Source organism: Dipodomys merriami, unplaced genomic scaffold (genome assembly GCF_024711535.1).
Source record: "Dipodomys merriami isolate MVZ:Mamm:240054 unplaced genomic scaffold, mDipMer1.0.p SCAF_42, whole genome shotgun sequence".
Lineage (NCBI taxonomy): Eukaryota > Metazoa > Chordata > Mammalia > Rodentia > Heteromyidae > Dipodomys > Dipodomys merriami.
Genome location: NW_027205826.1, coordinates 5,930,361 through 5,957,237, shown reverse-complemented (window position 1 = coordinate 5,957,237; position 26,877 = coordinate 5,930,361). Strand labels below are relative to the sequence as shown.

The 26,877-nt window shown below is 47.5% G+C and overlaps 1 protein-coding gene across 3 annotated transcripts in view; it reads left to right on the top strand.

The window, feature by feature from the left end:
* The window catches only part of Rgs9 (regulator of G protein signaling 9), a 63,875-nt gene extending 37,299 nt beyond the window's left edge, over nucleotides 1–26,576 (top strand). For 2 of the 3 annotated variants that reach the window (XM_069993282.1, XM_069993283.1), the window contains exons 11-19: nucleotides 69–130; nucleotides 2,630–2,743; nucleotides 3,669–3,784; nucleotides 9,909–9,996; nucleotides 12,232–12,370; nucleotides 14,449–14,534; nucleotides 16,743–16,860; nucleotides 23,957–24,426; nucleotides 26,097–26,576. In XM_069993282.1, the coding sequence (XP_069849383.1) occupies nucleotides 69–130; nucleotides 2,630–2,743; nucleotides 3,669–3,784; nucleotides 9,909–9,996; nucleotides 12,232–12,370; nucleotides 14,449–14,534; nucleotides 16,743–16,860; nucleotides 23,957–24,426; nucleotides 26,097–26,247 (1,344 nt within the window). In that variant the 3' untranslated portion in view covers nucleotides 26,248–26,576. Of the gene's footprint in view, nucleotides 1–68; nucleotides 131–2,629; nucleotides 2,744–3,668; nucleotides 3,785–9,908; nucleotides 9,997–12,231; nucleotides 12,371–14,448; nucleotides 14,535–16,742; nucleotides 16,922–23,956; nucleotides 24,427–26,096 lie in introns of those variants that run through there. The other variant, XM_069993284.1, reaches the window with a different exon arrangement.
* Nucleotides 26,577–26,877: the final 301 nt, after the last annotated feature.

Sequence of the window (26,877 nt, the reverse complement as noted above, 5' to 3'; positions counted from 1 at the left end):
ATGTGATTGTGAGCATTGGTGACTCTCAAGGGTAAGACTTGGTTGTCTCAAGATGGTCTCTCTTCCAGATCATGTATTACCAGCAGGCCTTGATGCGGTCTACAGTGAAGTCTTCCGTGTCCCTGGGAGGGTATGTCCTTGATTTCTTTGTCTTGCTAGGTGAGCAAGTAGGTAGTTGGTGAACAAGAGGAGAACTTGTGCTTTTGTGCTTTACTGTGTGTGTGTGTGTGTGTGTGTGTGTGTGTGTGTGTGTGTGTGTGTGTGTGTGTGTGTGTGTGTATGTACTGGGTCTTGAACTCAGAGTCTTGCATTCTTGCTTAGCTTTTTTGTTCAAGGCTCTACCACTTGAGCCACCCCCCCACTTTCTTTTTAAATTTTCTTTTCGTTGGAGATAAGCATCTCTCAAATTAGTCGTTTGAAACCAGGATTCTCAGATCTCAGCCTCCTGAGTAGCGAGGATTTACAGGTGTGAGCCACTGGGGCTCAACTGAGAAAACTTGGGCTTTAAGGCAAACAACATGATAGGCTGCCTGCTTTAAGAGCCAATAGAACTGTAGATGCCTCCCCCAGTCTCTTTGAGGTTCAGTTTCTTCTTCACTCACAGTAAGTCTGCAGGTTTTACCTTGGGTTGAGAAAAGTCAAGATTCATCAAGCTCCTATAAAAGTCTACTCTATTCCTTGTCATCCACTAATAGGGAAGCGGGGGCAGAGGCAGGATGGGGGAGGAAGAGTCCCAAGTTCACAGACATGACCTCCAGGGAGATCTGAGACAACCTGGTTCCATTGTCATCCACTCAGATTTATTAATTAGGGATAAGTAGGTTGTATTTACCGATTCAGTGGGCTGCTAAATGTCATTGCTGATCTTTGATTTAAAACCTGTTTCGGATACATTGGAAATCCATGTTTGGTTTAGTGAGTTTCCAGCAAACTCCCCCCCTCCTCCCCCTGCCCACCCCCACCATGAAAATAACCTGGCTTATTTCTATAATCCTTTACTTGAGCTACGTAAGACTTGAATACTGGTCCTGGTTGTTTCAGGGACTGAGGAGAGTTCTTTCTGTTTCCTTTTCTTTTTCTTTTTATACCAGTGTCTTCCAGTGTGGTTAGGAGTTTGTTTCTTGTTTAAAAAAAAACCATGAAACAATTCGTAGTTTACAAAAAATACCACTTCCCCTGAGAAATCGCCCATGGCTGTGGGTGGATTTGGCAACAGTCATCTTCTATGCACATGTAGCCAATGCTCCTCACCTCTGGGTGCTGGTTTTCTATCGGGAAGTGTGTTATGTGGAGGGTCTGGCTTGTCTTGAGAACATTTATTTTTGTCTCCCATGGTAGGTTTGGGGTTCATTTCTCTGTCAGGTTTTAAATAATGAAGCTCAGTAAACCCAATGAATAGTAAAAGACAAAAAAATTACATGTGGACATGATTAATTAAACAGCAGTCTGAACATTCACACAGTGAGACCAAAGAGGATATTCTTAGGAGAGGATCACAAGGGCCCCATAGCTGTGTGCATATGATCATATAAAATGAAGCCTATTGAAATGAACTCCAAGAAATGGTTATTTATTGTACTGTTTGTGGCTTTTTTTCCCTTTTTTCTTTTCTTCTGTTTTTTTCCCCCCATTTTGTTGCTGTTTTTTTTTTTTTTTTAATTTTTTGAATTTCTGTACCCTTTGTTTTGTATGTAACTTTATCTGATTTGGGGAGGGGAAGGGGAAGCACAGAAATGGGACAAAGGGTGACCCAATTCAGCAGTGATACTCACTAGACACTATGTTGGAAATAAACTATATAACTTGGGGGGAGAAGGGGAGAGAGAGGGAAAAAAACAGAAAGAAAATTAGGGAGGATGAACTGTTCTAAAAGAAATACACTCATTACCTGACTTATGTAATTGTAACTCCTCTGAATATCAACTTTACAATAAAAATTAATTAAAAAAATAAATAATGAGGCCTGGGCATTATCCTGACACAGGGTAGGCACCAACATATCAGGAGATCCCAGCCAAAGCACAAACAACCTGTGCTTCCAAGATGGGGAACCAAGACCCCAGCCAGTAAGTCAGCTGTGAATGCTAATATGTCCTGATAGCCAGGCATTGGTGGCTCTGCCTGTAATCCTAGCTACTCAGGAGGCTGAGATCTGAGGATCACAGTTTGAAGCCACCCTGGGCAGACAAAGCTTAGAGACTCATACATATCTCCAGTTAAACAGCAATAAACCAGAAACGAGGCTCAAAGTGGTGGAGCCCCACCCTTGAGTAAAAAAGCCAGGCAAGAGCACAAGGCTCTGAATTCAAGCCCCAGCACTGGTGTGCACGCATGTGCACACGCATGCATGTATGCACACACACTCTCCCAAAAAGTAACTTGATAAAGCATAACGAGGCCATTTTTTAATGAGAATTGACTAAACGGCATCACTTTCCCAAGTAGAAAAGGACAGATCTTGGCAAGTATCTTCCAGTCCTTGGGACTGTTAGAACATTTGTGAGAGGACAGTGGTAAATATGCAGCTCTGTCAATGAAGATTCAGAGGATGAACTGGTCAATCAACATGAGCAGCAATGTAATCTCTTGGTGCTGGAACTTCAGGAAACAATATTCCCTTGCTTTTCAGGATTGTCAAGTACAGTGAGCAGTTCTTGTCCAATGATGCCATCATGTCGGGCTGCCTTCCCAGCAACCCCTGGATAACAGATGACACCCAGTTCTGGGATTTAAATGCCAAATTGTATGTATTTGATGATTGCTTTTTTTTCAATTATAATACACACACTCTACAACTTACTCATTGAAAGCATCCAGTTCAACGTTTTCTTTTTAATAATTACACTCAGAGTAGTGCAGTATGGAGATCCCTCAAACAACTAAATATAGAACTACCCTATGATCCAGTAATTCTACCCCTGGGCATTTATCCAAAAAATTATAAAGCAGGATACAGTAAAGCGACCAATACAACCATGCTCATTGCAGCACTACTCACCATAGCCAAGGCATGGAATCAGCCCAGATTCCCTTTAGTGGATGAATGGATCAAGAAAATGCCACACACACACACACACACACACACACACACACACACACACACACACACACACACACACACACACACAAATGGAATTTTACTCATCTGTTAGAATGATACTGTACCATTTGCAAGGAAATAGAAGGACCTGATTTTAACATCTTTCCACAGCTCCAAAAGAAATCTTGAACTTTTTAGCTATAAATCCTCTAAGCTCTCATCTCCCTAGACCAAACCAGCACTAAGCTACTACTAATCAATAGTTCTACTTTCCGTCTATGGATCTGACCATTCTGGATCTTTGTGATGAGCAGTATCATAGGATCCTTTGTTACACAGCACTTTCAAAATTTATTCTGTCTATAGCTGAGTAATATTCCTGATGTCCCCCCTCCCTCTAATGGTCTTCAGGTCTGAGGCCTTTTGAACAGGGTTTGAGAGTGTGGTGTCCTCCTCGCCTCCAGGGGGCTTCCTCCTGGATGTGGGTCTAAGGCATTTGTCTGAGGCTATAGCTTTCTAGCAAGTTGGCAGGGGTTGGAGAAGACCCTGCAGCTTCCACCCAGGCCATTGCAGGGCAAAGCTCCTGCCTCACGTGGAGTGTTATATTTACAAATCATCATCCTTGCAGGGTGGAAATCCCCACCAAGATGCGGGTGGAAAGATGGGCCTTCAACTTCAGTGAATTGATCCGGGACCCTAAGGGTCGACAGAGCTTCCAGTACTTTCTCAAGAAAGAGTTCAGTGGTAAGTCTGTTTTTGTTTTCTTTTTTAGTTTTTTTCTTTCTTTCTTTCTTTCTTTTCTTTCTTTTCCTTCCTTCCTTCCTTCCTTCCTTCCTTCCTTCCTTCCTTCCTTCCTTCCTTCCTTCCTTCCTTCCTTCCTCCCTTCCTCCCTCCCTCCCTCTCTCTCTTTCTTTCTTTCTCTCTTTCTTTCTTTCTCTCTTTCTTTCTTTCTCTCTTTCTTTCTTTCTCTCTTTCTTTCTTTCTCTCTTTCTTTCTTTCTCTCTTTCTTTCTTTCTCTCTTTCTTTCTTTCTCTCTTTCTTTCTTTCTCTCTTTCTTTCTTTCTTTCTTTCTTTCTTTCTTTCTTTCTTTCTTTCTTTCTTTCTTTCTTTCTTTCGCCAGTCCTGAGGCTTGGACTCAGGGCCTGTGCACTGTCCCTGAGCTTCTTTTGCTCAAGGCTAGCACTCTACCACTTGAGCCACTTTACCACTTCCAGCTTTTTCTGTTTATGTGGTACTGAGGAATCAAACCCAGGGCTTCATGTTGGCCAGGCAAGCACTCTAACACTAAGCCACATGCCCAGCCCTTGTTTTTTGTTTTTTTAAATGAAAATAATTTGAGTCACACCCCTTTCCCATCTAGCCTAGGGTCTTAGAATTTCTCCAGGGATATTTTCATAGCTTTGCTAATGCTCTTGAACAGGACTTCACCCTCCCCAGCTAGAAGAGTCACACCCCGGTCCCTGGCCTGGTCCCTGGCCTGTTCTTTCCGTAGGCTCTACATTCCAGGGGAAAAGTGACCCCTGCTCACAAGTACGTGCTCACCAGGGCTCCAAGCTGGCAGGGCTGCCCTGCTGTCACTCAAAGAGATCCTGCTCCTGGCCCACCCAACCTCAGTCCAGCTTTTCTAGGACATGGAGGGCATAGACTATAAACCAAGCAAGCTTCACCTTTTGGTCTCCCAGACTGATTTTATTTAGCTCAAAGATTCTACAGATTTGATTCATTTGAGGATGGGTGCATGTACACACACACACACACACACACACACACACACACACACACACACACACACACACACACACACACACACACCCCATACTAGGGTTCTTGCTAATGCTTGCTAGATGCTCACTGTACCACTTAAGCCACTCCACCAGCACACCCCACCCCCACCCCGCAACCTGGGGATATTTGATTAATTAATTTGTGCCAGTCCTGAGGCTTGAAGTCAGGGCCTGGGCACCCTGAGCCTTTTTTGCTCAAGCTCTCTACCACTTGCACCACAGCTAAACGTCCAGCTTTTGGCAGTTAATTAGAGATAAGAGTCTCATGGACTTTCCTGCTCAGGATGAATTCAAACTGTGATCCTCTGATCTCAGCCTCTTGAGTGACTAATGTTACAGGTATTTATGTATCTACATGTTCATGAATATGTATGTCTTTTAGGGTCTAGCTCCTACATATGAATGAACAAATGTTATCTTTTGAGCATGTCTTATCTTGTTCAATATACAGTCCTCTAATTCCATCTATTTTCTTACATATACATGGTTTCATTTTTCTTTATGGCTGTGTAATATTCCACAGTATGTATAGAATCCACTCATCAGTTGTTAGGCTTCTAGGGTGATTTCGTTATATGACAGTTGTGAAAGTGCTGGAATAAATATAGTATGCAGGTGTTTTCTGGTCGATTATTTTCCCTTGGATATATGTCCACTAGTGGTATAACGGGCTCACAGAGCAAGTCTGTTTTTAATGTTTTGTTTTTTTTGAAGAACCTCCATACTGATTTCCATAGTGGTTGCACCAGTTTACATTCCCACCCACAGTGGATTTCTTTTACTGCACATTCTCTCCAGCATTTGTTGTTTTATTGATGGTTGCCATTTTCACTAGGGTGAAATGAAATCCTATTGTGGTTTTGATTTGCATTTCCTTTGTGACTGAGGATGCTGAACCTTTCTTTAAGCATCTGTTAGCCATTTGTATTTCTTCCTGTGAGGCCAGTCTGCTCAGTTTGCTTGCCTAGTTATTAATTGGATTATTTATTATCTGGCTGATTAATTTTTGAGTTTTTAAAAGAATATATTCTGGATATGAATCTTTTATATGTTGAATAGCTGGTAAAGGCTTTTCTCCCCTTCTGTGAATAGTCTCTTTGCTCTCATGATCATTTCTCAGTTTGTGAAGAAACTTGGGTTGGATATAGTCCCATTTGTCAGTTCTCGCTCCCATCCTCTAAACAACTGGAGTCCTATTCAGAAAATGCTTATCTGTGCCTAATAACTTTAACTCTACTACTTCCTGTAGTAGAGTCAAAGTTCCAGGTCTTGGCTTTTGAAGTTGATTTTTGTACAGGGTGAGATTTAGAGGTCCAGTTTAGTTATCCTCCAGGTAAATAACCAGTCTTCCCAGCACTATTTATTGAAGAGGCTGTTTTTTGTTTTTTATTTTTTTTCCCAGTGTATGTTTTAGGATCTTTTTGTCAAATAGATCTGGCTGTAGTTGTATGGTTTTATTTCTTCAATACCGCCCCATTGGTTTTTGGGTCTGCTTTGGTGCCAGTAACAAGCTCTGTATCTCTGTGGCTCTGTAGTATAATGTGAAGTCTGGTATGGTGACCTCTCTAGCACTGCTCTCTCTACTTAGGATTGCTTTTGCTATTTGGGGTATTTTATGCCTCCATAGGAATTTTAGGATTTATTTTTCTAGTTTGGTGAGGAATGAGAGTAGGATTTTGTATTGGATCTGTACATTGCTTTTGGCAGCATGACTCTTTTCCTGATATGAATTCTACCAATCTCATTGGGATATCTTTTTTTTTTTAAAAAAAGGTTTTTCCACAGATTTGTTTTCAGTTGGTTTGGGTTGGGATAGATTTTGAAAGTTCCCCTCCCCCACCCCCAGGTGATTCTAAAGTGTGCCCGGGAACCAGGGCCTTGCCTTCTGGTCTTGATTTCTTCAAGGCCTTTGGAGGGTGTGGATGGATGGAAGGAGGCAGAGTCACACGCTATCCTCCATGGCTAGCTGCCTCATCGTGGTGGGTTTTTATGACTTCTTCTTATGCTGTATCAAGGACCATCTGGGGAAATCAAGGCTAGATTAGAGCCAGTTTCACTAGGCTGGATGTTCAACGGGCTTTCCCACCTTTGCTGAAATGTTGTTTTGGGGGATTCATTTTCCTGTTAATGAAGTCCCCAGCCCTGGGGGGAGCTTAGTGTCCTGGTTTTAATATTCAGCTGCTGGTCTGTGGGGTTGGTCTGAAACAGATCCTACTGGACATGCCTTTAACCTGGTAGATGTAGATGATTATGTTGTAACATGGATTGTTGAAGATCTTTCTATAATTAGGCCTGATTGCTGTAATATAATAAACCCCAGATGGATGGGAAAAGTACACGCTCCAGGTGGGCCCATGAATGAATGGAAATGGAGCCATCTAGTGGCAAAAAGGATAAACTTCACACTGAACCCCATTCTTCAGTATTAGAATCCAGAAAGGGCTTCAAGACATCATTAAAACCATGGCTCTGTGTGTGTGTGTGTGTGTGTGTGTGTGTGTGTGTGTGTGTGTGTGTGTGTGTGTGTGTGTGTGTGTGTGTTTTCTGGTACTTGGAACCAGAGTCTCTTGCTCTTGCTTGGCTTGCTTGCTCACAACTGGTGCTGAACCTCTTGGCTTCATTTTGCTGGCAAATTGGATATAGTCTTTCAGACTTTCCTGCCACAGCTGGCTTTGAACTGCATTCCTCAGTTCTCAGCTTCCTTCATAGCTAGCATTACAGGCATGAGCCACCAGCTAAGACCATATTATTGACATTCCCTTTGTGATTCCCAAGGATGCATTTATGTATGAAACAAGGAAGATAAATCATCTGTTTTCTCATTTAATTAAAAAAGTCAAATTGAGATATGAACGTGAAATTCACCCCTTTAAAGCACACTGTTTAGTAGAGTTTTGGTTCTGCTTGTGTTTATTGGCAGTACTGGGGTTTGAACTTAGGGCCTTTCCATTGCTAGGCAAGTGCAAGATGTATATAGTGATATGTATACATACAGTAAGATACATATATAAAATATTATATATATATATATATATATATATTTGTTTTGACACAGGGTCCATGTAGCCCAGTGTGGTCTCAAACTTCTGATCCTTCTGCCTCAGCCTTCTGAGTGCTGGGATTGATTAGAGGCAGGCATCACTGCAATCCAATGCACTTCAGTGGGTTTTATTATGATCACTAAATTGGGCAGCCATGAACATTATCTAATTCTAGACAGTTTCAACAACCCAGAAGGAAACCCCTGCCCATTTTGAGGATTTCATATTACGCCCTGGCTCTTACTTGCTCACGGTGGCCCTCTCCCCATCTCCACAATCCTGTTCATTCCTAGACAACCACAAATCTACTTTCAATCTGTGTGGATTTGCCTCTTCTGGTTATTTCTTACAAATGAGATCATATGCCATGTGAGGGTTTCCCTTCGCATAATGCTTGTATTGTGGCATGTAGTGGCACCTCATTCCTTTTCTGTGGCTGTAGTATATATCCATTTGGTTCGCCTTTCATCAGAGAATAGCATTTGGGTTACTTTGGTTCTTTAGTGTTACAAGTAATGCTGCTGTGGACATTGGTGGAGGTACTTTCGTGCACTTACTTTTAGTAGTAAATTTGTATGTCAAAATCCTTATCACTGTGACCATTGTCAGGATACAATTCAGTGACAATCAATATGCTCACACTGACATGGGGTCCTTACCATCACCTATGCCTAGAACTTTCTCCCTGCTACCCCCCATACTACTCCCTCTGTGAATCTGGCTATGTTTGCCGCTTTATGTTAAGTGGAATCATACAACATTTGGCCTTTTCTATCTGGATTATTAGGCTTAGCATAATGACTGCAAATTGCATTCACATTGCATCATTCATTAGCTTCTCCTCCCTTTTTAAGGCTGAAAAACATTCCATGGTACCTGCCTACCACATTTTGTTTATAAATTCTACTGTCCTTGGCTATTGGAGTTGTTTTCACTTTCTGGCTATTGTGACTATTCATTTAATTTTAATCATAAGCAATCTTTTGCTATGAGCAAGATGGTTTACATTTCACCTGATGCCCAATCAGCTGACTGTCAGTTAAGAACAACATTGGCTGTTAATGGTGGTCCAAAGAATTCTCTGAAGTTCATGAGACAAAGAGTTTATGAGAGTGAGGAGGCATTTTCAACCTGAAATATCTGGAAACTTCTGCAAGTATTGTGAAAGGAGAGGAGGAGAATTCTCTTGTCCAATGCCTGCATCTGCATTGTGACACACATATGTACAGACACAGACACACAGATACATACAGAAACACACACACATCTGTGCCGGATTTATTCTACCACTGGTGTGATTGTCTTTATTTTCTTGGGTAAGACGCCACCCCAAATCGTCTTCCAATCTATTCTTGGTGTTTCTGGGTGCTGTGGACGGGTGGGGAGAGACAGTGGGGTGGGAAGGAGAGTAGGATTTAAGCGGTCTGGATCTCCTCTTGAGCCCCCATGAGCAGCATCTTCTGGCTCTGGTGGCGGTCCGTGGGTGATCAGTGATCAGCATGGAGAGAGATAAAGACCTTTGGGTTGGTAGATACCCTGGGAGGGGCTCTAGAACTCAGGCGTCTACCTTACAAAAGAGGCAGAAGACAGGCAGACCCGATGCTGCCACGAGGAGTTCAGGGGGTCTTTATAAAGAAAGGTCAGAGTGTAGGCAATGACCCTTATCACATGTGACCTTGGACGGGAAATCTCTGCTACAGACAAATTCTAGGACAAAAAGAGGGAGAGAGGGAGAGAAAACACAGCAGTTCCCAAGGATTAGCAGGAGCCTGTGTGTCAGTAGAAGGAAGAACCGAACCCGCAATGAGGGTTTATTGACCTGAGGCTGGCGGGTGGGAGGCCAGTGCCTTTCCAAGGACACTAGAAATTCCAGCTGTGGCTAGCTTCCAGCTGCTCTCCCGGGGCCCCTCCCCCACAGGAGCAGTTAGCCCGATGTCACCACACTGCCAGGTGGCCTGTTTTGCAGGACACAAAGCCTCAGCACCGACTCCATCCCCTCTGACCCGCGTCTTCCATTTCCTCTTTCCTGCTCTCTCCTCGCAGGGGAGAATCTGGGATTCTGGGAAGCCTGCGAGGATCTGAAGTATGGAGACCAGTCCAAGGTCAAGGAGAAAGCAGAGGAGATCTACAAGTGAGCCTCAGCCAGCGAGTTTTGGGATTGGGATGGGATGGCTGGGCTGGGGTCCGGCCTCGGCTCCCCACTGTTCCTCCCTGCTGCTTTGGCAGATTTGGGGGTTCCTGCCGGTGATAAGCCTGGTGAGATGGAGGAGGGGACGGTCCCATTCCCATGGAAACGTGCTCAGGGGTTGCACAGGCAAGCTGTTCTGAAGTACAGCACAGAATGTGTTGGCCAACAGCCCTCAGGTCTCCTGAGGTTTTACTGTGCACCTGTGCGCACATGTGTCCATGTGTCCACGGTGTCCACGTGTGTGAGAGAGAGAGGAAAAAAAAGAAAGGGAGGGAGACAGAAGGAGAGGGAGGGAAAAGGAAGGAGGGAAAGAGGAAGAGGGAGGGAGGGAAACAGGAAGAGAGGGAAGGAGGGAGGGATACAGAGGAGAGAGTGAGAGCACGGAAAGCAAGAGGGAAAGAGAAAGGGGGGAAGGGGGAGAGAGTGGAGAAGAAGTGAAGTGGGCCAGAACCCACCCCACAGGCCATCTTTGGTCCCTGTGGACTCTGAGGGGGAGTCAGGCCTCCCGTGGGAGGAACAGGAAGCCTCGCTTGGGAGACACTTGAATTTGCTTCTCTTAAGTCTCACTTTGTGGCTTTGTCCACCCCCAGCCCCTCAGCCCAGCCTCAAGTGTGTCCCCCTCTTCCACATTACCCAAGAGACGCGGGTGATGTTCCGAAGGGCCAGCGCAGTCTCTGGGGACCAAGTAGACAGGAGGGCAGGTTGCTAAGGAACGCTGCTCCCGCCCCTCCGCGCCTGCTCCCCAGCCTGGCTGGATGGCCTTGTGTGGCTGTGGTCACATCCCTGCCGGTCCTCACATCTGTCCTGGCCACAGTGGACACCTGGGCTCTGAGACCCCATATTTTGAGTTCCTACCCACATGCGATGCAGTGGGGAGCGGCCCCGGCTTGGGGGTGCTGAGCCATGGACAGGGGGGTTGGTGGGCCCGTCCCTCAGGGGGACCCCCGACTCTTCCTTCCTCCATACCCGCTCAGGTTGGGCCTCCCTGGCCTTCGGAGAGGCACGGGCAAGAGCGGAGGACTCAAGTCCCCTCCTAGGAGGACTTGAGGGCCCCCGTGCTGACTCAGACCTGGAGTGCTGGGATTATGGGCCACCTCCCAGTCCAGCACTGGAGATTCACGGTCAAACTCCACTCCATGGGACCCTGGGGAGCAGTCATTTGGAGGTGCCTGTGCCTGGTTTCTGGGTGAGAGAGGAGGGGGGGAGTTCTTCATGAAGCTGGAGCATCACACTTCCATGTTCTAGTTCCAAGGCTGACATGGCTGTTTTCTTGCTTCAAGGGAAAGTCGCTCAACAACCTTCTCAGTGTTCAAGTCTTTAGGGTTTCTTCTCCTTCCTTCCTTCCTTCCTTCCTTCCTTCCTTCCCTTTCTCTTTCTCTCTCTTTCTTTCTTTCTTTCTTTCTTTCTTTCTTGATTTCCTTCTTTCCTTCCTTCCCTTTCTCTCTCTCTTTCTTTCTCTCTTTCTTTCCTTCTCTCTTTCCTTCTCTCTCTTTCTCTCTTTCTCCCTTCCTTCCTTCCTTCCCTCCTTCCCTTCTTTCTTTCTTTCTTTCTTTCTTTCTTTCTTTCTTTCTTTCTTTCTTTCTTTCTTTCTTTCTTTCTCTCTTTCTTTCCTTCTCTCTTTCCTTCTCTCTCTTTCTCCTCTCCCTTCCTTCCTTCCTTCCTTCCTTCCTTCCTTCCTTCCTTCCTTCCCTCCTTCCCTCCTTTCTTTCTTTCTTTCTTTCTTTCTTTCTTTCTTTCTTTCTTTCTTTCTTTCTTTCTTTCTTTCTTTCTTTCTTTCTTTCTTTCTTTCTTTCTTTCTTTCTTTCTTTCTTTCCTGGGGCTTGAACTCAGGGACCTGGTGCTGTCCCTGAGCTTCTTTTCTCAAGGCTAGCGCCCTACCACTTGAGCCACAGAACCACTTCCGGCTTTTTCTGCTTACTGAGGAATCGAACCCAGGGCTTTATGCATGCGAGGCAAGTGCTCTACCACTGAGCCACATCTCTTTAGTGTTTTCTAACAAAGCCAGAATGGACAAGATCAGTCCCCTGCCCCGTGGGCCTGAGCATTGGACTAGCTACTTTTCCCAATATTTTCTTCCCTTTCCATTCCTCCCTCCCCTGCTACCTCTCTCCCTCTCTCTCCCCCTCGATCCCTCCCTCCCTCCCTCCCTCCCTCCCTCCCTCCCTCCCTCCCTCCCAGGCTGTTCCTGGCCCCAGGGGCCAGGCGGTGGATCAACATTGATGGGAAGACGATGGACATCACCGTGAAGGGGCTGAGGCACCCCCACCGCTACGTGCTGGACGCTGCGCAGACCCACATTTACATGCTCATGAAGAAGGTAGGGGAGCTGTGCCCAGGAGGCCTGGGAGCCTGGGGGGAACAGGGAGATGATACCACTTTGCTGGTGGCAGGATGCAGACCCGAACCCTTAGCTTTCCCACCTGTTCCCCAGGCTGGAGTCCACTGGCCGCGACAGACACCCGTGGAGGCTGTTTGCACCTGTGGACACTGGGTGATGTCCATGACATGAGTTGTGATGGTATGAACAGCCTACAAGGTGCATTTGCTTTGTAAAGCATAGACTTCTGTTCTCAAAGAGAGCCCACAGGGAGGCCTTGCTCCTCTGGGGCTGTGGGGCTCAAGGGGGGATCTCAGCAGAGATAGAGATGGGATTTCTTCTCTGGGTCCATCAGAGGCTCAGTCCACAGTGACAGAGGTCAGGCCTGGCGGGTGTGACACGTGAGGGGTTTCGTGTGTAAAAGAGCTAATTTAGGTGTGATTGTGGCAAAACCCTGGAAGAGTGCAGATGTCCTTCTGTAAAGGACCTTTCAAGGAATTGTTAAAAACAAAGAGCTGGGTGAGGTGACTGAAGCCTGTAATCCTGGCTACCTGGGGAGACAGAGATTGGGGCGTCCCACTATGCGACCAGCCCACCAATGGCTGGGCATGATGGTGTGTTCCTGTATCCCAGCTAAAGGGGAGACACCATGCGTATCATCCCTTGAGAAGCACAAGGTGGATGATTACAGCCCAGGCTAGTTCAGTCATAAAGGGAGACCCTCACCTCAAAAACAGCCAGTGTGAAAACGGGTTGGAGGTGTGGCTCAACTGGAGTGCACCGGTCTAGCAGGCATAAGGTACTGAGTTCAATACCAGTACCACGATAAATAGTGAGTCAATGCATGAATACATATATAAATGAATGCATGTAAACCAAAGAGGACCTAATAGAAAAATCAATTCCTTTTTTTGGTGCTGGTACTGAGGTTTGAACTTGGGACCTGGGTGCTGTCCCTTACAGGCATGAGCTCCCCACATCTACTCTTTCTTAGGAAATTCTAAGACAAGGTTTTCTTCTGCTGCTCCCACTTCTTATTATGGAAATTAGTCCCTTTATGGCAAGGTACCTGCTAATAGCTTTGTTGTGGGATATGGGTTGGTGGGGATGGTGGATGTTTATTAGCTTCCCTTCTTTATGTCATTTCCCCCATGTTATTCTCTTACAAGGCAATACGGTTAGTGGGTAATCACTTAGCACTTTCAGCAAGAACATTAACCATCTCTCATGTTTTCCCATTAGTGGGGTTTCTGTGTGTGTGTGTGTGTGTGTGTGTGTGTGTGTGTGTGTGTGTGTGTGTGTGTGTGTGTGTGTGTGTGTGTGTGTGTGTGTGTGGTGTTTTAAAGACCCACAGCAGGGTTTCTTTAATAATAGTCTTTCTTCATGTATTTGAAAATGTTGTGTTTCTTAAAAATGTACTTTTAGTACAGCACATTCAGGAGACATCCAGGAAGACGAGCTACTAGGCAGAATGGAACAGGGTCACGGGTAATTTACAAGCATGGACTCTCTTAGATTCTACTTCTCTTCAGCCTTGTTTCTATGGCGACAGGCACAACAGGACCCAATGGCTCTATTAGCCTTTCTTCTAGACTCCGTCCTGGTTCCTGTAACCATTACTGCTACCACTTAGCCCTTAGAATCAGAGCAATTCAAGAGACCTTGAAGGCTACTCTCAGCCCCCAGGCTTTGTCCTGTATATGTTATGATTAGAGTATTTAGCTAGCTTGGAAGTAGGAAGCCATCATGGAACCACTTCTCTGAAACTAGCGGGGGTTCTAAGTCATGGTCTTCTATTTTCTTGGATATCTTGCCTTTATGCCCCAGAAAACACAGGGCAGAAAAGGGCATGAAGGGGGCTGAGAAGTAGGTGCCCTACCTGTAAGCCACACTTGAAGGAGGGATTGAGTGGGAGAGGTCAATGTGCCCTTGTCACTTCCTGGGTTTGCTGCATGGAAGGTAACTGCAGGATGTTATTGTGGGGGTGTTAGATGATGGGGTGCAGTTGGCGCTGCTGGCCCAGGGGCCACATCTGACAGCTGCACTCACAAACACTGTTTTTCTCTTCTTCTTGTCAGGATTCGTATGCGCGCTACTTAAAATCTCCAATCTATAAAGAAATGCTGGCCAAGGCTATCGAACCTCAGGAAACCACCAAGAGAAGGCAAGTCCCCCTTGGCTTAAATCACTAGCGTCCCACTGCGTGGTTTATAGCGACATGGCAGCCTCTTTCAGCCTAATGTCTGTTATTGAGATATTTGCTAGATGGAAAATACTGGGAACTGAAAGTATCACTCTGGGAATAAATGTTTCAGTTGCTTCTAAGGCTGTAGTATCACAAGCAAGATTTCATTAGTAATTATCTCCAGCATGTTTTTGTGTCTCTAATGCTGGTTTGAAAGAATCCCAATGATCAAACCAAGAATTACTCAACCCAGACAGAAACATCTCATTGTTTTTTTTTTATTGCCACGCCTTCCAAATTGATGAATGGGTATTAATTTAGCTACATCTTTGTATCCGAATTGTTCTAAGACTTTAGAGACAATAGAAAATTGCACCCCAAGAGAAAATACCTGTTTGGTGGGGGTGGGGGTGGGGGGGAGGGGATAAATGGGAACTCCTGCTATGTTCTGGCTGCCTCCTGTTCAGAAATACATTGACTGGGTTCATTCTCACTTTCCCTGTTGCAAATGTGGGTCATTACATCTCATCTTGCCACTGGGACAGTGGGCAACACTAATGTCTGAGGGACAGATTGGCCGTGTGTGTGTGTGTGTGTGTGTGTGTGTGTTGGATTGAAGGTTCAAACGAGTAAGCAAAGGACAGCTTGAACAAAGGCATGGGACCCTGGAAGAGGTTTCCCTCAAACCCTGCCAGCCGTGTGTCCTGCTGTAAACGCTCCTATTTGTCTGTCCAGCTCACGCTGGGCTTTTTTCCAGCTTCTCCAGTCAATTTAAAAGGAGGGCAGTTGGACTGCAGCCTTTAATAAAGGCTTTCTTAAGAAACAAACCCCCAACTCGGTCTCCGTTTGGTGGACAATGACTCTGTTATGACTGGGAGAGAAAGAAGGCCTTTGTGGTACAGTTCTAGGTTGACGAAGGAAGAAAAGGAGTCCAGTGTCCCTGGGGACTTGAGTGCTTCGTCTTGAAGCCACAAGAAAGGGCCAGAAGAACGTCAGAAGTTCAGCGAGAAATGAGCCAGGCCTAAGAGCCAGGCTTGTACTTTCCTCTCCAGATACTTTCTAAGTTAAGGCAGACATGTGAGCTCAGCTGGAGACCTTGAGGGCCACACAGCCAGGGGCCCAGGGTGCCAGACACCCCTGGTGCGGGATGTTGTAGTCTGGCCTTGTGGTGAGTGTGAATCGTGCGTGTGAGTGAGAACCACGTGCAAATGCTTTTGTTCAGCGTGAAGCTCAGCCTGTATCCAGGAAGGGATTTCCAGTGGGTGGGAATTTGTTTCATGATTGACAGCTGTAGGTAGTCTCTTCAAAGTTAACCCTCCCAGGATGTTAACCCTAAACCCTAAGCTTTCCCCTTTGCCAGTCTGGTGAGACAGTCAATATTAGAGGCAGTTTGCGGGTAGGGCAGCCTTCTGCCTCCCTAGTACAGATACAAGCATTCTGTGGCCTTATGTGATCCAGAAAGTTGGGGTCCTAAATCATTCATCTATTATCTCCATTGAAATACTTATTTCCCAGCCGGTGTGGCTGTGGGAATCTGTCCAGGGCAGGTCTCTCTGATGCTCTTCCTCTTTTATCTCTCAGGCATGTAGGGTGTGGTGCTGGTTCCTAAGATGTCATTGAGATTTTTGGTTCCAAGAATCCAGATTTGGCTTCTAAAGGAGATATTTTTTTTTTTGGGGGGGGATAATCCTAAGATCTGGTGTTAGGAGCAGGGTACCGCCATCTTGCCACCCCTCTGCAAATCCTCCTCGCTCCCTCTGCCGAGGACACCCACTCCTCCCGGCCAGTTCCTTCCTTCCTTTTCAGACCTGTGGCTGACATGCTCCAATTCTTTCCTGAGGCAGAAAATCTTGGGGTTTTTTTTTAGTCCCTAAGTCTACTGTGCTGCTGGCTTTCATGAAGATCTTACAGGGTGCTAAGATAATAATTGGATGTCTAAACACTGGCGAAAGGTGTCTGTTGTAGTTGACCATCCAGAAAGCTCTCCTGGCATCTTAATTTACCAACCGGAAGCAGCTGTCTCATTCTCCAGGGGAGAAAGAGAAGAGCCAACGTTGAAGCTGGCTCTGGGAACTCCCCTTGACGTGCCCAGGGACGTGGGGCTAACCTCTCCAGGTTCCCGCCTTCCCAGCCCCAGCCCCACCGCCAGTACTGACAGCCAGTCACCATCTGTGTGCTTCCTCGCAGCACCGGCCTCCCGTTCATGCGTCGCCACCTACGTTCCAGCCCGAGCCCTGTCATCCTGAGACAGCTGGAAGAGGAAGCGAAGGCTCGAGAAGCAGCCAACACCGTGGACATCACCCAGGTTATGAGCAAGCTGGACCGGAGGAGCCAACTCAAGAAGGAGCTCCCTCCTAAATGAAGCTGTGATTCCCGGGGTGGATGGTGGGGCTGAGGGGTGGAGAGGGCGAGGGGAGGAGTGTACTTGGAAGAGGCAAACAAAGGAAAGTAGGATCAAAGTCTAGAAGATTCCATTCCCCATGATTAGAGCAGTAGGGTCAATGAGTTTTCCCCCAGATTCCTCTAATGTGCTTCATGGTGAGTTTTACAATGCTAAAAGTGACTTAAGTTTGTCCCCCCTCCCAGCTCCCCAGGGGTAACACTGGTGATGGCTGGGGGGGGGGAGGGGAGTCACCTGACTTATGACACCCACCTGTCATGTAGCACAAACCATAGGGAGAGTGGGCTGCCTTGCAGAGATACAGACACACCAAGCCTAGTTCTTCTAAGGACATTGGCCTAAAGTAGCTTCAGGAAGCTCCTCATCCTATCTCTCCAGTTTAGACTCTGCTCTCAAGCCATCTGGAGTCCTTCCAAGGAGCAGATTCTAGGTTCCCCCGTGGAAATACTTTTCTAGCTCCTATATTAACTGAAAGGGCCCCGTTAAGCCGGGCCTCCTGCTGAGCTTATGTGTTAGTCACAGCTACCTGAGGGGATAACAGCATCTTTTCCTTCTGTCTCTCCATCTTGTAACTCCCGGGTAATGAAGCAGCTTGTGAGGAATGCAAGACTCGGGCCAGAGAAGAATCTAGGCACTCATGTCTTCATTCCCGGGGAAGAAGGCTGGTAGCTATCCATGGCATTTTCATGATGACTTGAGAGCTAATAGAATGCACTTTTTTCTTTTTCTGGAGGATGCTCTCTAGCTCTTGATGCTTCCCTCTCTGCAGCTATAGGCTAGGCCAGCTCTTTGGTCAGGGGTAGAGGGAAAAGGCAGCTCCAACCTTGACCTTGTGAGGTCTATAAGGTTACTCTTGAAGTGAGGCTTACCTCATATACCTGCATGCAAAAGAGAGAGCAAGGAGGTGAGCAGGAACACATTCATTTACCCAGCTATGTTTTGAGCCCTTACTATGTGCAAGGAGTTGGTGAACAAGCAAGACACAGTTCTTTTCTCACGGAACGTGACGGTCTAGGACTGTCAAAGGTAACTGTTGCTGGGTAACATTCAACCACAAACAAGAACGCCATTCCACAGATGTTTATTGTCCGTGTATACGGGATCATCTCTGTGGCTTCGTGGTTCCTGGCTGGGTTTGCTCACATGTCTACAGAAGCCTAGGCTGGGGTGAATGGATGAGTCTGCTCTGCTTCACCAATCTGTCTTCTTCTAACAACTTGACCTAGGCAGGGAGCCAATGATGATGGCAGAATTACAAGGGAGTCAGTAGAAAGAACACAGGGCTTCACATGGTTTCTTCTGCGTCATTTCATTGGCCAAAGTAAGCCATGGAGGCAGCTGGATTCAAGATGACCTCTTCTAGTGAAAAGAGGTCAAAAGACACAGATGCAGGACAGGGTAGACAACTGAGGTTGCCACTGCAATCAATGACATCAACACAATGTAGATGGAAAACCTGCTGAATGTGTCCTAAAGGGAGGGTGCTGTGCTTGGGAAGATGAGTTGTATAGACTGGTTCTCTTGGAAGCAGTGGCAGAGAAGCAGAGGAGGAGCAAGCGTTGGCTGCAGAATGGGGACGGAGCAGGGAGCCTGTCCCAGGGAGAGAGGACAATGTGTACAAAGGCCCAGAGGAGGCAAATAGCTCAGAGTATAGTGCAAGGCTAGGAGAGCCATGGAGCCTGGACGATGAAGAAGAAATGGAACAAGATGAAGCAGGAGAAGTAGCAGACCGAGGTCATCCAAGACCCTCTAGGCCAGAGTGAAGAATCCATGGGCACTGGTTTTATATTAGCAAGATAATTCCAACCTGAAGAGGAGGGTGTCTGGCTCCCTTCATGGGTCAAAGACTAGCACAGCAAGGCTTAGACTTCATTTATCTCTCTTTTGAACATGGTTGGAATTTTCCAGCTCTGGAGGGTGCCTGCAGGTTGATAGTGAAACCACTATCAGGTGAGTGCCAAGAGGGAAGCGACCATAGCTACCTATGTACCACTTGGAGGCTAATGCTTAAGACCTAGCACGTTCTACACAACATGTATTCAGATGAATGAATGAATGAATGGAGTAGCAAGAGCCCTGGCTTTTTTTTGGGGGGGGGGGTCAGTTGTGGGCCCTGAACTTTGGGCCTGAGCACTGTCCCTTAGCTCAAGGCTAGTGTTCTACCACTTGAGCCACAGCACCACTTCTGGCTTTTTCTTCTTATGTGGTGCTGAGGAATCAAACCCAAGACCTCAGGCATGCAAGACAAGCACTCTACCACTGAGCCACCTTCCCAGCCCGAGCCCTGGGTTTTGATAAGTCTCTTGGACCCTGTTCTGATCCCAGCCCTAGACATGAGGTCTCGAGCAAGTCCCAGAACCTCTTGGTTTCTTATTCATTCATGAAAAGAGAAGTTGGGTCAAGATTTATTCTCAAAGCAGACTTTATGAATGTCAAGGGGAGGGGGGTGGGTAACCAGGCCTGGGATACCAATTCGACTTGAATATTTAGAATAAGAGAAAAAGTTTAGGTGGTTTTTAAAAAAAATTTACATTAAAACAATCATTAATATGTTATGAAATAGAATGCAAAATGTGCATGAATTTTTTACGGTTGGAATATGAGACATCAAAGACGTTTCGCGCTTGGCTGTGGCAGGTTCAGGCTCTGCCCTCAGACTCCTGCGGGAGCTGGTTGCAGCGCTCTCCTGCCGTTTGGCCTACTTTCGTGGGAAAGTTTGAGAAGCAGGAAATGAGAGGATACTTGCTGCTCCTTCAAGTTACTCTGCATGAGCCTAGAGCCCGCCCCTAGCAACATGGTGGGCAGGGTAGTAGATGTGTTGAATATATCATGCATTCTTTTCTGACATTTTTTATGGTATTGGGGTTTGAACTCAGGGCCTCACACTCCCGCAGCTTGCTTGCTCAGTTAGTGCTCCACCAACGGAGTCATGCCCCTAGCCTTACTTTGATTTTAGAGATGGAGTTTTTGTGGACCTACGCCGGCTTTGAACTGTGATCCTCCAATCACATCCCAGGAACCACTAGCCTGGGGAGGGAGTGAAGACTTGGAGAGAGCAGAGTTGCTTTGGGGGCAGTTAGCTGGATTGCAGGAACAGATGGAGTGACTAATCTAGACTATCTGGAAAGCTCTATCCAGCAACTGGAGATGTTCGATTTTATACACTTGTATAACCTCACTGTACCTCAGCTCTAGACATTAGCCCTTTTCCAGTCTTTACCTATGTCCTCGCCACCTCAGGAGTTTGCAGTGCTCTCTTCTACAATTCTTGGGCCCAGTAGGAAATTCTCCTGTGTTATAGAAAAGAGGCCATGGGTCTGAGTTCCGAGGTCCTGCAAGAGTGTTCATGGTTGCTGTCAGTTCTAGCCAGTAGCAGTTGCTCCTACCAGGGCTCAAGGGTAACACCAGCCTCACAGGGCCCACTTGGATGTCAGATGGCATCAAAGATCGTGTTAATTTGGACAATGTGAGTGACATGTTTAAATCATTATGATAGTCTCTTGGGCTCACACACCATCATAATCCTTAGTGCCAATAGTTGAACCCCATGACAAACCTTTTGATGCGTGTACATTTATGTTAGCACAGGCACCAGGGTTTCCTCTGTGGAATTCCATTTTCCCAGCTTGACTGTTAGAGAAAAGACTGTTTCATGAGGAGTATTCAGTGCAAATAGAAGGGTCAGAGCCAAGAACATGAGACCTTAGACCCATGCATGACATATAAATGTTCAATAAACACTAACTGCTGTTATCATCATCATCGTCATCATCCTTACTACTATTATGACCTTCATATCACCATCATTACCGTCCTTACTATCATCTTCATCACTATCACCACCATCACCATCCTCACTACCATCATCACAACTACCATCATCTCCAGTGTCTCACTACCATCAGCACTGTTACTGTCTTCATTACCCTCGCTCCCTACACTTCCATGCTCTTTAAGCAGACTTGTGTCTTCTTCTGTCTGTTGGTGTTGTCCAATAAAGAGGCTCCTTGTCAGGGCGTTTCCTGAGAGTAGGCAAACCACTCTTATCCTGCACCACCCTCTCTGGTCTCTCAAAATCTTGTCCTGCAACTATCTCCAGGGAACATTAGGATAGAGTCCAGGTGTGGGCAGGAGAAAGAGTCTGACCCCCAGAAGCAGCATCTTCTGGGAGAGGAGTAACTAACAACAGTGTAGTTACTGCTCAGCCAATGCAAGGGTGAGTTCCAGCTGGGAAGATTTTGTGCTAGACTGTGACCAATAGAATGACTGGGAGACAAAATGACATGGCCACCCAAAGAGCTATTTCCTCATGTAATCAAGTTTTCTTATTTGCTTCTGAAGAATTGAGGAAGGGGAGAAAGGAAAAGGTATAGCAGGCAAGACTGCATATCTGAATGTTAAATTGGAACACATCCCTCTGGTTCTCAGGAAGGCAGTTCAAGTGGCCATGGGTTTTCTTTTAAATTCTCAGCTAGTTTTCTGGGGACAGAAGCATGAGTTGCACCCTCCTACATCATGTGCTTTGCCTTCCATTAAAAAACCTGTGATTGCGTTCTCACATTAATGTACCCGCTCCATTTCATGCTTCCTTCTCTTGGTTAACCTCGCGCAATAAAATGCAGTGCACAAGAAAACGGAATCAAACTGTCCTCTTTGTCTGTGTCCTGTCACATTTCTTTGCCACGTGTCTTGCATGCCACCGCTTTGCTTTCTGACATCAGTGGTCGCTGGGGCATAGGTCTCCAAGCTCCAGCTCCAGGCTGGAGGGGATCCATGGGTCACTGGTGGGAGGAGGTGGATAAAGCATCCCTCTTAGAGCGTCCTCAGCCAACCCAGCCAATGGCCATTTGCCCAGAAGAAAGAACCATCTCAGGCAAGGTAAGTGAAGAAAGGTAGCAGTCACTTTTCCTATCCATTCTGTTTTTCATCCTTGGAAAAGAGAAGGTGTTGGAGGAAGAATGGGATGGGGAAAAGAGGGAGCGAGAGAGGAGGATGGAAGATACATAGGGTTGGGGGAAGGTAGGGAGGAAAAAATTCTAGTCATAAGCTGTACAATCCCTGTCAGGTTGTATCAGCTCCATGAGACTTGTTGTCGTATCTGTAGAGTAGAATTATGGAAGAAGAGTTTACCATTGATTCTGAAGGAATGGGTTTTCAGTTAGAGTCAGGAGGCACCATTCTGATACCTCTTTCTTTCCCCACATCTTGACAAAGCCTAGCTTCTCTTGTGAGTTATGTCTATTCCTTCCGCTGCTAGGATCCCAACCTCCCATGGGCAATAGGGGTCAACATGGCTCAGCAAAAACAGCAGGGACTTTTTGTTACACCGCTCTGGGCTTCCAATCTCACGTAGTCACTGATTAAGTCTTTGATGGATGGGTAAGCAACGGTCCCAAAGCACAAAGGCTTGTTAGTGCATGATTGCCCACGGCGAGACAACCGCAGGGGTGCCTTGGCCCATTGAGACCACCACGATAGAGTAGCATTACCTTGGTGGTGGCCCATTAACAGAAAATTCCCATGGTTCTGAGGACTGAGAAGTCCATGGTGAAGGCACCAACAGATCCAGAAAATGATAGCAGCATCTCACTGTACCCTCACTGTGCTCTCCGGGGTCTTTTACGTAAGGGTCCCATTCCTACTCACCTCCCAAAGGCCCCTCTCCTCAGATCATCAGCTTGGGCATGTGGATGTGGAGAGAATCTTCAGGCCACACATTGGTACCAGGTCCTGAACAAGGCTCACCAGCCAGGGGTCAGCCAGGGTAGCTGCACTCTAACCTGGAAGTTCTTGGGAGGGTCCTCTTCCAGGCTTGTTCAGGCTCTTGGTAAGATGTGAGTCCTTATAGAATGAGTGTCTTAGAGGACTGGAAGTAGCTTCTTGACCGGATATGCTGATCCATTCAGCCATGCAGACCTGGGAGTTTTAAGTCTCTCTCTCACCATTTCCACCATTCCTTGGCTCCTTGAGCATGAATTTTCCACCTCTGTCAAAAATGGAGATAATGGTAGTGATTTGCCTCATCGAGTGGCTCTGGGGGGGGGAGGGAGGAGGATACAAGCGTCCCTGATATTGAGTAAATTGTTCAGGCTGGGGACTTCTGGTTGCTAAGTTCTCACTGTGTCTTAACAATAACAATACTTGTTAGTAATGTGATTATTCACCAGCCCAGGTAGGTCCTGATCCTGGGGTCTGGTTCCTAAACTGTTACACGGAGCAATAGCTCAAGCTGCTGTTTCAGAATAGGACGTTGTTTGAATGTCAGAGAACCAGTGGGAGACAATGAAGACTCCTTTTCACCCCCATTTCCAATCTTATCCAGCCATTTCAGACATCTGCCCCTCCCTAAAAGCTGCCCTTCCATGCACCTGCCCTATTTCCTTTAGGTTAGGTCATCTTACCTGGGTGACTGGGAGACCAGGACCTCATGCCACAGAAGCCAACAGCCCCCTGCCCAGGGCTGAGGCCGCTGCCTTTCCATCTGCAGGGCAGTTCTTAGGGGGTGGAGAAAAGGTGACGGTGGAGATCCCTGTCCTACATCGGGGACTTGAGATACGTCCCCTTTCTCCACTCAATGACCAGGGGTCAGGCCCTGCTGAAGTGGTGGGGGTCTTGCTATTTCTTCTGCTCAGTGAGATGCTTCCAGGCCTGAGGCTGGGGCCACTGGTGCAGAAGACATGGCCCTGGGGGTGCTGGGGCTCGCTCCCCTGGGTCATGGTCCTGAGGGGTGATGGAGAACTCCTGGCTTCCCTCCAGCATCTGGGAATGGGAAGAAGGCTGGTTTGTGCTCTGGGACAGGACTGTCCCGCTCTGGGGCTCTTGGGGACAGACAGGTCCCTAACAGCAGGCCTCTATATGTCTGTGCTGCTGTCACAGGGGGCAGACAGACAGGCCTGCACCCTAAGTCATCAGAAGTGGGAGGGGGGTTGAGTTAACTGAGGGTGGTTTGAGGGGGGCCCCCAGAACTCACCGCTGAGCTTTCTCCTTTCCTTCCCTACAGCCAGGCCAGCACATGGCTCCCAGCCCCCACCTGGCCGTGTACACGGGGACCTGCGTGCCTCCCTCTCCTTCGGGCCCCTTCTCCCCGTCCTGCCGCTCTCCCCGGAGGCCTTTCCCCTCGCCCAGCCGCTTCATCAGGCGGCCCAGCACTGCCATCTGCCCCTCACCCATTCGAGCCGCCTTGGAGGGCTCTTCGGGCTTAGAGCCGAAGGGGGAGGCCAGCTGGTCTGGTGCCCAGGGCGATAGCAGCGAGACCTCCATCGATGGCCCCGCGTCCCTCAGCCAGCCCAGGGCCCCTGTCAAAGCCCGGCCGGCCCTGTCCCTCAGCAGGTTTCTGAGGCGAGGTTGCTTGGCTTCTCCGGTCTTTGCCAGGCTCTCACCCAAGTGCCCAGCTGTGTCCCACGGGAAGGTGCAGCCCCTGGGGGATGTGGGCCAGCAGCTGCCCAGGCTGAAACCCAAGAAGGTAGCAAAGTAAGAAGAAGGGGCTTGCACTGCGCTTGTGATGACCGGGGAGCTGCGGGTGTGGACAAGGCCCTGTGGCACACATGTGGCCGGGAGGTGGTGGGGCTGGAATGCTTCCCTCCCTCTTCCTGACAAGGAGGAGGCCCAGAGGTCTTCTTAAAAACCAATTAGCTAGGGCTGGGAATGTGGTTTAGTGGTAGAGTACTTACCTAGCATGCATGAAGCTCTGGGTTCGATTCCTCAGTACCCCATATACAGAAGAAGCCAGAAGTGGTACTGTGACTCAGGTGCTAGCCTTGAGCACTGAGAAGCTCAGGGACAGAGCTCAGGCCCTGAGTTCAAGCCCCAGGATTGGCAAAATAAAATTAATTAGCTAATTAGTTAACTAATTATTTTTTTCAGAACCAGGTCTGTATTCTCCCAATTAGGCCAACACCGCCAGCCCTTTTGGCTTTGGCTTTGGTTACTTTTTCCAACAAGATCTTGGCTTTTATGTTACCTTGGCCTACAATCCTCCTATTTACAAATCTCAAGTAGTTGCTTTTTATTTGTTCAGATTTGGGGAGGGGTGTCATAACTGTCCAGGATGGCCTTGAATGGGGAATCCTCCCGGTCTCTGCCTCCCAAGGAGCAAGGATTAAACGTGTGGGCCACTGCACCCACCTATATGGGGTTTTTTTTTGCTTTGACTTCTTTTCCTGTCCACCTTTTCCTTATGTCCCCCTCAACCCCGAGAATATGAGTTTAATAAAGACACTGATTTGTAAAGGGTAGAAGATCTATGGCCACGGTAGGATGCCCAGGTGATGTGATCCTAGGGTATGCTTCCCCTACCTTAGGGGGCTTGCATTCCCCCAACCCCCATCCTCAGGGGCACCTGCATGTTTCCATGTGCACCCCTCCTAGATCTTCGTGTTGGCGGTGATATCAAAAATGCAGATGCCCAATCTCTTCCTGAGCAGGAATCCTCCTCTGCCAAGTACAGAGAGGAGCTCAGAAGAATGCTTGATAAAGCCCATGGCAGAAAACCAAGTGGTAGACAGCACAAACTATGAATCAGCCCATCCTTATTGGATTTGAGAGGAGGCAGTCAGGGGTTACCCCTCCCCCCAAACGAATGAACTAGTTCCTACGTTTGGCCCTGCTTGAGCTTGGAGAAGGAAGGGACAAGCAGAGGCCTTAAGTTGTCATGGGTACCCAAGGAGCATTGGCTGCGCTGTGTGTTGTATGCATGAGGGGCGGTGAGTACCCCAGGCCCGTGCCCCTCCTACCCGCGTTGCTTGGAGGAGCAGGAGGGAAGGGGGGTCCCCCTTAGGAAGGGGAGTAGAACCCAGTGCATGCTTGTTGATTCTTCATCAGGAAGGGTGATGATGGAATGTTCTAGCTCAGCCCTGCTATGTGGGTGTGGGGCTTTTTAACAGTTTCTCAGGGATAAAAAGGCTGCTATGTCCTACAGGGACTTTCTGAATTCATCAAAACCCAGAAGATCTAAGCTCTTGCCCCCAAGTAAAATGAAGCATGTTTGGAATCCTAATCCCTAATAACAGGGATCTCCTGAGCCAAGGGGGGCACAAGCCCCTTTGGGTAAATGCCCCCTGTGTTGGTGTGTTAGTCTACTTGGGGCTGGGGACCAGCTGGCCTCCTACCCGTTTGTCATGTGTACTCTTTTGTGCCTGAAGCTTTTTCCAGATCAAAATGGATGTGCCTACAGACACTGGACACTGCCTAGTGGACTCAGACGACGCTGGGACAGGGGAGTCTGGTGACCGGGCTACAGAAAATGAGGTCATCTGTCCCTGGGAGAGCCTGGCGGAGGGCAAGGCTGGCTGAGCTGAGGCCTTGGACCAGGAGCATCTTCCTGGCAGATAGATACTGCCAGACTGGGCCGTGCTGCACACCTGTTCTCAAACCAAAGTGCATTAGAATGAAAATGGAGGGCTGGAGAGACTGGGGAACAGTCCTCTGGCTGGCTGGCTCCCCTACTTCCCGAGTCATGATGTCCCCTTGTGTGGCAAAAAAAAGGCATGTGGGCCCGAAGATGTCCCTTGCTGCCTTAATACCAATAAAAGGATAACTCGGAAGCATTTCTTGGACTGGAACGTGAGCATGTGCCCAATTGTATTAGCTGTTCATGAGCAATAATAGCTTACGAAATAAACTCGTGTTTTCTTCTGTTTTGTGGACAAGGGGACATTGAGTACCTTCCAAGAGTCTCCCCCACCCCTTCCCTGTCTAAATTGGTCCAGCCATAATGCTTTCATCAACTAAGCTTTAGGGGGTGGGAGGCGTCAGGCCACCGGAAGTGGAAAAGCACACCCCTGCAATGCAAGGTTCTATAAAAGTAGGCATCAAAACGGATTGTGTTGGGAACAACACCTATGAGGGTTAAAGGATGGAGCTGAGGAAAGGAGGGAGGGACTTAGCCCTCCAGGGAAGGAGGAAAGGGTGGAGGGAGTCTGA